Source organism: Barbatula barbatula (genome assembly GCF_947034865.1).
Source record: "Barbatula barbatula genome assembly, chromosome: 21".
In the NCBI taxonomy this organism is placed as follows: domain Eukaryota; kingdom Metazoa; phylum Chordata; class Actinopteri; order Cypriniformes; family Nemacheilidae; genus Barbatula; species Barbatula barbatula.
The window spans coordinates 4,609,876-4,620,574 of NC_136784.1; the positions used below are offsets into that span (position 1 = coordinate 4,609,876).

The following is a 10,699-nucleotide window of genomic DNA, read 5'->3' on the forward strand; positions in this document are numbered from 1 at the left end:
GGCGTTGTCATGTTTTCTATATGGCGCCCTCACGCGGTAGGAGGTATCGCATTCATCATTACAAACATACAAAACACGACACGCACTGGCAGCTTTTCCGTTTTTTATTTAAGTTATTTTCATATAACATGAAATATTGCAGAAAATATTGAATAATGGAGCCCAGAACGCATGTACAACGTCCTCTGGATGAGAACAATAGTATAATTAGGAATATTTCATTTTAAGAGTGTGGTACAGCCAATAAGACAATAAGGATAAAAAGGCAGCATGTTCAGGAGTAAACAGCAATTGCACAAGAATCCCAGATCTCGAGTGTATAAGTTTCTAACCTTCTACCTACATTTGCTGAGAACCAAATTCACACAGCCACCAGGTGAAAAACAACTAGACAATTTGGAACTTGAGATAAAGAAATAAATTACATGCAAACATACAAATAAATATGATTTGTACAGGAATGTTTCTTTTCACTTAAAAAAAGTAAACGGATGAAAAAAATATCCAGCAGTGTACCTTAAGCTCTATTCATACTTAAAATATTCCATCTTCTTTTGCAGTCTTTACATGTAGGCTGATTGGAACTGTATAACAATATATAAAACTAGCACTTTGGTCCAGTTTTCAGTTTGATTCCACAAAACCGTGCCAAAAGGAGGTTCCTGTTTTACATTGTCCATAAAACTCCTTAATCACATCAAAAGATACACAGTATAGATGCTAGTTGTTTTACATTTTACAGTAGTCTGCCATGTATGAAATATTCATAGTGCCTTACATATTTTAAAATGATATTTAAAACAACTATTTTCCAAAACCAACCAGTCCCACAAACCAAAATACTGAATTAGATTTTTTTTAGACGTGGTACTAAACAATTTTTACAACCTTTATCTTTTTACCATACTTTTATCTATCACTTCATTTACATTCTTTTGCACATCGTGTAAAATCTATAAGCAAAAAATCTGGAGAATTTACAATCGGGTTCGAACGGCACTGTAAAAATTATTTATAGTATTAACTAGTTACATAACGCAGACTGACATCTTAAATATGCTATATACTGTGATTTTGTACTTAGAAGGCCATGCAAGGCTGTACAATCCATGTGCAGGCATGATGCCAAGTAAAAAGTAAAAATATTACTTATGCAGTTAAGGCACAAATGTCCTATAATAAGCCATTCAACTATATTTCTAAAATTAACGTTTCACAGGTTTTAAGTAGAAAAAATTGTAACATGATTGTTCAGGCAACCTGATATGGATTGTTTTCTGGCAGACAATCATATTTTTTAAAGTCTACAAAATAGTTAAGAGGAACAAAAGCATTGCAAGTAAATAGTGTGACTCATAAACATTCGTTTCACATTGGTCTCCTTGGCAGAATAAGGGGGAAACTGCACTGATCTGCAAAATAAATCCATTAAAATGTTTAACTCTCACTGAGGGAACTTTGAAAGTGAACTCTGCACCTGACTCTTCGAGAACAAACTGGTCTTTCAAGGTTCACATCGCTTATTTGCTGTGAACATTATCAAGTTATAAATACAGAACTGTTTTTCAGTCTCTGTCTGACAGCTGTACAAACAGTGATATTATACTATAGTGCCACAACAGTGACATTTTTGGATCCATTTCTTAGCAGCAATATTGGAAGCTGTACAGCCGACATCCGAAAAACAGTTTAAAAAGAGAGAAATATATATTTACTATTGCATGACCATATGCAGTTTTTTGGGGTTATTTTTTCCCACGTTCTGTGTTGTTTAAGGCACCTTACAGTCATGTTTTCATTCTTCAGACGTCCTTGAAAGAGAGCTAATCTTTGTCCTTGAGGGCTTTGTTTTGTTCTTGTCAACCACAGTCTTTCGCTGCAACATTTTCTGCTAAAGGACACAGACCTTCACATTAGAAATGTTTACTGGGACATCTCTTATTTTTCTTAAAGGGACACAAAGGCTGTTAATAAAAACAAATGTTCAGTTACATCAACACAGTACCAAAGTGGTTCATTGTTGAATTAAAGAGGATTTGTAATGATCTTTCATTAGATGTTTCTTACGTCTGATGTGCTGGTTAGAAGAACAATCCCACAAAGTTAAGTTTCTACATTTAGACTTTCCACAGAAGACTGAGCAGCTGTACTGCTACAACTGAAAAACAGAAAAAAGGAACTTACATCAAGGCTTTTGAGCGCAAGACTGACATTACATACATTTTCTAATACAATCGAGTTGACCAAGTACTGTGGTACCAGTGCATCTCAACAAAGAAAAGAAAAACAGGTCAGAGTTTTTCCTCACCTCTGTATATATAGTAAATCATCAGATACATGCAAGTGTGTCCAATGCATTTATGCGAGCCGAAACATACCTCAGGACTGGAGTGTCTGTGGAGGGCCTGGAGCCTTCAGGAGATGTTGCTAAGAGGGTTGTGTCGGCTGAACTACTGGTGATATCATCTTCAGTACTTTGATGCAGTAGAAGGTCGGGACAAGCTGTCTGCATACCTGAAAAAAGAGAGTATTTCGTATATATATATAAAATGTAAAAGTGTGATCAAACATCACACAAACTGTTTACAGAACAGTTTCAGCAAACCAGGAAAACAGCTCCTATCTTACATTGAAGGCAAATCCTAGACGTTCTTATCCATAGGGAAAGATATTGGCAACCACAAACCACTCGTATCTCTTATTGCTAGCCTGCTTATCTTTCTCTCAATGTCTTCTACTTTCTCATACCGTCGTCTGCTTGTGTCTCTGAGCTGAGGGACACCGCTCCGCTGCTGGAGCAGGATGATTGTGCTGTATTCTGCTGTAGCTGGAGCACATGGGCCGCCGGCTGTGTTTGTTCAAGGTTTGTTTGTGCTGCTCCGATAGGAAGGGATTGTTGTTGCGATTGTAAAGATACTGCAGTGTTTGTTTTTTTCACGCCCAACACAGTTCCAGCTCGACTCTTCTTTGAGGGAGACGTTTTTACTAAAAGGGAAAAAAAAAGAAACGACACAAAAAAACTTTCTTTGGTGTCTGAGAAAAGAGGAACTTACTGCGCCCATGCTTTCTGTCTATTAATATGAGATTGCATCAAAAGTGCCCCAGAACCTATATTCCTCAAAATATCTTCTTTTGTGTTCAACAGAACCAAAAAATTACTAAATTCTATTTCCTACTATGGCAGTCAATGGGTGGAGTATCCCTTTAAAACCCTCCCAAAGAGCAGTTTCTCTGTAATGCCTTGATATTTTCCAGTTCGCCAGGACACTTCGTAAAGCATTACCTATAAATGTTTCCAACTTCAACTGGAAAGCAAACTTACATTGAGGTTTTCTGAAGACTGTGGTGCACATAAACTTTTGAAATCGATCGGCATAAAAACTCGGCCGATGCACAGACACAGTGTCCTGCAGAAAAGACAAATCAGTTCAGAGAAAATATTCAAATATGACATCAATTTCATGTTAAACATGATTGTTGTGTATTGAAACATACCCCATCGTGCAGCAGGGCTTTCCATGAGTGCTCCAATTTCTTCACAAGCCTGTAAGCATTCAGAGTCATTAAGAAAAAAAAATTACAACAAAGAGAAGGATTTCACATGTAGTCTTTTACCTATAAGACTGCAGGATGTCAATGATGCCAATGAAAACCAGCAATCTTTCTCCTTTTGAACTGTAAGCTGGAATTCCTCCCATACTGCAAAACATTAAGGCCAACAGTAATTTAGTCATTGTGAATGATCTATGAATGTACCATACCTATTAAAAGCAACGAGGAGTATACTAAATTAGCCCACCAGCTCAATGAGAGCATTGCAGGGCTCATACCAACAGACAGCTCTGAGCTTTACCCAGTATGCCACACCTGTAGAAAGGCATGGCAGGGTTCAATGATCACTAACCTTTCATAGGGCTGTGGTGGCGTCTTGCCTTTGGACTCTCCTTGAATAGACTCGATGGCTGTGCAGTACAAGGGTTTCTGGCCTTGTGCCTTTTTCTGGTTATCAGGCACTGCTGTAGACGCCTCTTGACGTGCCCGGTCCATGTTGTGGATACCCACGAGCAAGCTGTAGTCCATGATTTTAAAGCTCTGTAGTACCTATAAAAACATATACATGTATAGTTTGAATAAACATGCAAGTATTAGTAATCAGACAATTACAAATAAGCAAATGTTTGGACGGTGTAAAGGCCATGGCTGTAACTTCAAGGTACATGGCAACCTAAAGTTCTGTTCACGTTAACCTTGGTTCACAATCTCACCCGGCAGTCTCTCTGGATGGTCCTGCAGAGGGCATTGTAGTGGTCATTCTCCAGCAGCAACCCCTCAGGCAGGTCCTGCATGAAGTCCAGGTCCTTGTAAGTCGGCACACCCTTAGCCCTCTCTTTAGGGGATGCGCGACGCTTATACGTGGAGCCCTTCATGTCGTATTTAAGGTGCATAGGCACGGCACAGGGAAGCAGGTTGTTCATCACTGCAATTCGAATGTTCTTCCCTTCGGCTTGAACGCAGTAGAGCCCGTAGAACTTGGGAAGCAGCGTTCGCATGTTCTGGTTTAGGTTCTTGAGGAGAAAAGGGGAATTATGAACCAGTCTGAAACCACTGAACTCGCAATTCTTAAATCTAAAAGTATCAACTTTACCATGAAGTATCCCGGCAGGAGCGTCTGTAAAAACTCTGCCTCCTTGTGCTGAACCGTCTTTATGATAAACTCATCATCGCTGGAAACGTAGAAGAGAGAACCACTGGCTCCAGAGTTAGACAACTCAATGAGAGGTTCATTGCAAAGAGAGTACTGCAGAAAACACACACATGTAAGTTAGTCAAGCAGGAAACGAGACAAAACAATGAGTAGTTCAAAAAGAATGAGGACACAACAAAATTACCAGGTAGTCATCGGGTCGAATGCCAAACATCTCTCTGAAGTAGCGAAAAGCAATAGGAGCATACGTTTTAAATCTGAAGTCACCGTGATGATGGCCTGGAGTTGAACTACTGCCTTGACTAAGAGGAAAAGAACAGAGCATCATGTTATTTTTTTCTAAACTGTGTAAATCGAGGTAGGAAGTCTGGGCACATCAATACTCTCTTATTAGTAAATAATGTTACACTGTAAACATAACTGGCAACATATTGTATTGCGTCACTATTTTCTTTGTTGTGTACCTATTAATGTGCAATGCTGAGCTAACAATCAACAGTGTGTAAATACTATTTTAAGTCCTTTATCTAGTCTGTCATGTTTAACCAGACTCAATGTGTTACACATACACACACCTGGGAAAGAAAATGCTCTCCACCACTTCAAAGTCTTGCATAAGCACATCTCTCTCCGGCTTCTGGCTCAAGCTTCCCACGGTGTGTGTGATGCCCAGCTGAATGGCACCTTTCAAAGCTGATGATGTGGTCTGAAGAATCCAGATGGAAAGGAAAAAACTGAAAATGTTAGTATATAATACACAAGAGGTAGCTTAGGTTTAACACTGGAAATCTGATAATTAAATTTTGTCTCTGCCAAACTTGGACATTCTGCGTTTTAATATAAAATGATCAAGTGGAAGAAACAAGACTTTATATCTAAAAAGAATAGACAACAAAAACAATCTGGCAATCTTTACACATTAGGATCTGACAGAGTTAGAAATGCGTGTTATTATAGACAAAGATTTCATAAAAAAATTTGAATATAATACGTTGGGATTGGAAAGCGTGTTACAACTTTGAATTTGCAGTTGAACTAGAGTCAAACGTAAAGCGACAATATCATATTTAGATATCTAAGCCCATTACTTTTTTATAAGTGGTCTCTCCAGTTGGGTCAATTCCTCTGTGCCCAAGGGTCCTTTTGTTGGTCTGGGATGAAGCTGATATGCTCAGACCCTAAACAACAGACAAAACATTTCAGGCAAATTCACAATTTCAGCTAGCATTAGACATTTTTAACAATGGGGTGCAATTCTGTAACACATTATAGGCATCGATGAAAAAAAAATCAATACCTCCGAGGAAGCCATCTTTCGGGTTCCAGGCGTACCTACAAAATAAACAATACAATGAAACTCATATTCAGTCCTATTTCTGAATTCAATGGATTCATAGAAACTTTATGTTCTGCTTTTTATAAGCAGGCAAAGCAACCAGGACTTTACAAAAATCTACAAAAACTGTTACATTTACCTCATAAACAAAAAGGTTATATGTATCAGTTACTTGAAAGTCTCTACATAGTAATATATTTATACTTAATAAAATATATTACTAACGCATGTTATAAAACAACAAGACTGCCCTGTTAACGGATAGTTACTATACTTTCTGGGGATAAAAGCAAACTAAAATATCTCAAAATAAAATCCAAAGTATGCAAATGGTAATGCAAAACATGAGTTCAAACAGTCGTTGATGCATTTGTTAACCACAAGTGCGCTGTATATGAAACATGCAGCGTGCACACAGACACCTGCGTTTCACCTTCTCTTAAAAAAAAAACAGTATACCTTAACTTAAACTTATTAAAACATACAAAAAATAAAACACAGAGTCTGTACCACAACTCCTTCCTGCAGCCTACACCATCAACAATTAAAAAACAAACAGCCTACACAAATATCCCACAAATCCATGTGACTGCACACACACACACATGTACCTCTCTGCCGTAATAACCTCCAAAATAAAGACACCTGAAGAGTGATAACAACACATCAATAGAGAAATAAAATAGTATCTTTGAACAGACCTGTTAGATGAAGATGTGACCAAGAGATGAAGTGAACATGTGTCTATGGTATAATATCTATCCATCTATCATCCATCCTCATATCCATCTATCATCTATCTATACCTATCTCATTCTGTAGTGAAACACAAGACATGTTTTCTGGACAGCAAAACAACTACTATCTGTCTTTGATGGATGTTTATATTTGATTATTAAACTATCTACCCAACTATCCATTCATCACTAACGCATTCATCTTTGTGGTGGAACACAGGATTATAATTCTCTTTTCCAAAACAAGTCTTTGGTGCTTTCAATTAAACTGTATGTCAAATATAAAGTGAAACTCTCTTACTGGTGGAGCTCGGCCCATCCGCGGAAACTACACCGGGCGAAGCCATTTTCTAGCGGAAGTTTCATATGGTCCTGCTTGTTTTCACTCGTGGTGTATGTCCCAAGGCAGTGTGAAATAAACCTGCAGATAACGTGTGTTAGTCAGCTCAGGTCATCACGAAACGTAAGTTAGCTAGGAAATGCACTATTTAAGATTCAATGTTCTTATTAAACCAACGTTAAACAAAAGTTACTTGATGGGGTGCCCAGAATGCTGCTTGGTAACGTTAGTTGTCTTCACTAACTTTTTTACAGCAAATCCACCACACAAATGATATCAAATACTTTTATTCGTTCGTTAACTGTTACTTTGGGTAATAACGACTGGTCCACGGCTCGCTAGCGACCCTTTATAACAACAGTTAAGAACACTTACCTCGACTCAAATCACTTCGTTTTGAGCTCAATCATAATAATAATAAAAAGGATCGTTGCATATCTATTGTCGTTCCCACAACCGCTGGACCGGAAACGTGGAATTGTTGTTTTTACAACTTTAATGGGCCGGTCCACAGTAAACAACCCGTTGAATCGCACGGAAGCGTTCTCGTTTATCGAGCCTCCCGTAACAAGCGGAAGTGACGTCTTGTTGCTCTGTCCTAGGCGCGGTGACCACTGATCTCAGACCGGTGATTACAGAGGACGCTGAACAAAAATATTGTTGATATATGTCAGACATCCCAACCTGCAAAAAGTCATTTCAGGGAGGTATCCCCCCCAATAAAAAGGAGGACAAGGATATGACATTTCACCACAGAACATGACTTTACTTGTATACTGAATATAACAACAATGAATGAATAAAATTTCTATTATGTAAACTGCTTTTATTTATATTCCATTGCAATTTTAGTTGCTAGTTGTTGACCTGAATGATCTGCACATGAAATCAAATTCAACTCACCTCATGTCTTTTATGTTCATTTATAATTTGTGAATATGAATTAAATCAAAGCAATAACTAAGTCACAAGGGACATCCCTACTGGAAAGACACACACAACATAACTGGTTTCCATAACGAACCATCAGCTTTTTAGCCTAGTGATAAAACCATTACATAATCTCTTTATGGAGTCTGTTTGTGTCTTATTTTATGAGGATTTTTTTTGTGTTTTGTTGTTTCCCATCCGTCAGATATCAATAAACCCAAAACAATACACATTTGGTTGGATTCAAATCAATTCAATTTTCATTAAGGATTAAATCCATTCGATTTCTGTGATTGTGTTTATTTGTTCATTATTTTAGCAGGGATTTAACACATTACGTTGCTTTATTATAAATTATAATCACATAAAAACAAGGTTAATATAATAGCCTAACACTCAATAATAAAGTCTTTGCCAGTGTGTGGTTGTATTAGGATTTGTTTTACCCCCGTAGGTTCTCTCCATTGCACAAACAGGTTCTGTAGACAGTTTGTTTCACTCAATATCTTTAAAACTGGTGGAAAGTTGCCATACCTTTAGTGAATTTTCCATCTGATGTAAGCTTCAAGCTTTATTCATTTTTAGAATTTAGATTTCCGATTCTATTTAGTCATTTGTGGAATAATTGTTAATAAGAACACACAGAAGTAAGGCTACAATAAAAGTATTATTTAAACTAATTTAACTGGGAATGTAAACTCTATTTATTAAAATTATGAAAAATGTATAAATTAAGTTTCCTTAAGGCAACAAATCAAAAGGGTCACTCTGAAAAGTTGTTCAGGTTCAGGGGTGCTATGGGATCACCACAATAAGTTAGTTTATATTATTATTATTATTCCTGCAACCTTTTATTTAATAAACTTTCAAATAAATACTTTTTAGTCATTTCATTTATTTTCATTCAAACAAATGTAATTTCACTTTCAAGTATGTTACTCTAATTATTAAAAAGCTTCATACACCCCCACAATATAGATTAGATTTTTGTATGTTCTGTTGTATAAAAACAGTGTAATTTGAATTATAAGTCTTTTTATTTGTATTGTATGTATTATTTATACAGCGATGTTGATACCAGCTGTGTTTCACTTTGTGATCAGGTTTGACGACCACATAACTGTACACAGTCAGCATGCAATACCAGTCTATTTTTTTAGGAATAAAAACGTGCAAAATGACAGAACAGATTTAATTATTTCTTTTTTCCAATACATTCCTCAAAAAAACCTTTTATATAATAGAGTTAAATATGAAATCTCAGTAACAAGTATTCACATCGGAACGGACAGTTTTTCACATTTTATTTATTTATGACACACAATCATACATACAGGGTATACTTAAGCTGTTATAAAGCATTTTGCACTCTAGCCATAAATGTTGCTGATCAGGTTTGAATATAGGATATAAAATTATAATTTCATATCTTGACCTTTAACAAGTATAGGGGTCCCAAGTAAAAACAATCCTGTCTGGAGGTACCTCTGGGGCAAGATAACCAGGAAGGGATTGGTAAGAGGGGTTAGGAGCCTGTTTTGCGAAGCAATTCCACCTGTCTTCTCCTCTCTGCTGGCAGCATTCATGGGCCATGGTCATGGTTGAGAACTCCTCGGTACAGAAATGGGAAAGTGCAGCTTCCCACTGAAAAGTCAAGAATAGATCATTTAAGGGTATCTACATAAGTTTGTGTTTGTCTCTCGTTGTGCCGTGTACTCACTGCTTGTTTTGCACAGCAAAGGATCTGTCCATGTCCTTTGGCCCCTTCCTCATAGCAACATTGACTAAACCACGCTTCCAGTCTGTTCACTGCTTTCCCGGCTCGACGGGCATAAGCATAGCCTGATGGAGGAAAAAAACTGGCAGGGTATCTGGCACGGCCACTGCCATGGAGACAAATGGCATTGAGGTTCATCAGCGAAGGTTCGGCTGGAGGAAAACTTGATTCCAGCAGCACATCAGGGTCATTGTTCTGTCCCCCTTTATGTGACAAAAAAGGGTTTATAAAACGATTAAACAAAATATTTATTTTCGTTTTTATGCCTTATTTTACAGTGGAAATAAAAACATGACTGAATCAATAGATACAAATATAAAAAAGGCGGCATATAATAGAACAAATGTTAACATTAAATATAGGGGTGTCAGCTATTTTAAAATTGTTTAATTTTAAAAAGCTATTTAATTAAACAAATGGTTACCGTTTATTTAAATGACCAAGACTACAAATAGAATAAAACGAGGTAAAAATGCACATACCTCCCAAAGAAATAAACTGAAGAATTAAAGCTGTGACAAGTGGGCCTGTCCAAAACATGATGAGTTATTTTCTTTCCAGTTCCTCTCTTCGGTTTGCAAATGTTGCTTGCAGATTTGATGGAATCTTTGAAGGGCTGTAGGGCACCGTCTAGATTTAAAGGGGTGGATGAAGAGTGGGAGGGCTAACGTGCAGGGGTGGGTGAGGCAGAGTTTGCAAAAAAAGAGGCAAGGTTATCAGTTTTTCTGTTGATATCCATTTATGCATGACATTAACTTATAGATAACAGTTGACAATCAACAATAGATAGTCAAAACAGGAAGCAAGTTCATGACTTGTTTAAATAATTTCACGATCCGTAAAGTATATAAAACATAACACTTTATCAAATATT

The 10,699-nt window shown here is 37.1% G+C and overlaps 2 protein-coding genes across 3 annotated transcripts; both read right to left on the reverse strand.

Moving 5' to 3' along the window:
- Positions 1-89: 89 nt before the first annotated feature.
- Positions 90-7,722, reverse strand: pip5k1aa (phosphatidylinositol-4-phosphate 5-kinase, type I, alpha, a). 2 transcript variants are annotated; one of them, XM_079484366.1, is made up of 16 exons: positions 7,494-7,722; positions 7,080-7,199; positions 6,003-6,037; positions 5,794-5,883; positions 5,281-5,411; positions 4,890-5,007; positions 4,646-4,798; positions 4,266-4,565; positions 3,905-4,101; positions 3,616-3,699; positions 3,496-3,544; positions 3,323-3,407; positions 2,749-2,985; positions 2,379-2,514; positions 2,068-2,158; positions 90-1,891 (listed from the first exon to the last, which is right to left on the reverse strand). In XM_079484366.1, exons 2-15 carry the CDS (start codon positions 7,123-7,125, stop codon positions 2,104-2,106), a joined length of 1,716 nt encoding a protein of 571 aa, XP_079340492.1. In that variant the 5' UTR covers positions 7,126-7,199; positions 7,494-7,722; the 3' UTR covers positions 90-1,891; positions 2,068-2,103. The 2 variants fall into 2 exon arrangements, with proteins under 2 accessions (XP_079340492.1, XP_079340493.1); XM_079484367.1 differs by having other exon boundaries at positions 90-1,888; positions 7,494-7,670.
- Positions 7,723-9,335: 1,613 nt separating this feature from the next.
- Positions 9,336-10,435, reverse strand: ecm1a (extracellular matrix protein 1a). Its single transcript, XM_079485595.1, has 3 exons — positions 10,308-10,435; positions 9,769-10,028; positions 9,336-9,692 (listed from the first exon to the last, which is right to left on the reverse strand). The coding sequence occupies exons 1-3, from the start codon at positions 10,363-10,365 to the stop codon at positions 9,486-9,488; spliced, it is 525 nt and encodes a 174-aa protein (XP_079341721.1). The 5' UTR covers positions 10,366-10,435; the 3' UTR covers positions 9,336-9,485.
- Positions 10,436-10,699: the final 264 nt, after the last annotated feature.

Coding starts and splice junctions, on each gene's coding strand:
- pip5k1aa (XM_079484366.1), bottom strand. CDS start 7,125: ATGGCTTCGCCCGGTGTAGTTTCCGCGGATGGGCCGAGCTCCACCA. Junction 4,799..4,889: donor TTCGACCCGATGACTACCTG/GTAATTTTGTTG, acceptor TGTTTTCTGCAG/TACTCTCTTTGCAATGAACC. Junction 2,159..2,378: donor ACAGACACTCCAGTCCTGAG/GTATGTTTCGGC, acceptor TCTGTTTTTCAG/TTGTAGCAGTACAGCTGCTC.
- ecm1a (XM_079485595.1), bottom strand. CDS start 10,365: ATGTTTTGGACAGGCCCACTTGTCACAGCTTTAATTCTTCAGTTTATT. Junction 10,029..10,307: donor TCAGTTTATTTCTTTGGGAG/GTATGTGCATTT, acceptor TGTCACATAAAG/GGGGACAGAACAATGACCCT. Junction 9,693..9,768: donor TTTGCTGTGCAAAACAAGCA/GTGAGTACACGG, acceptor TTGACTTTTCAG/TGGGAAGCTGCACTTTCCCA.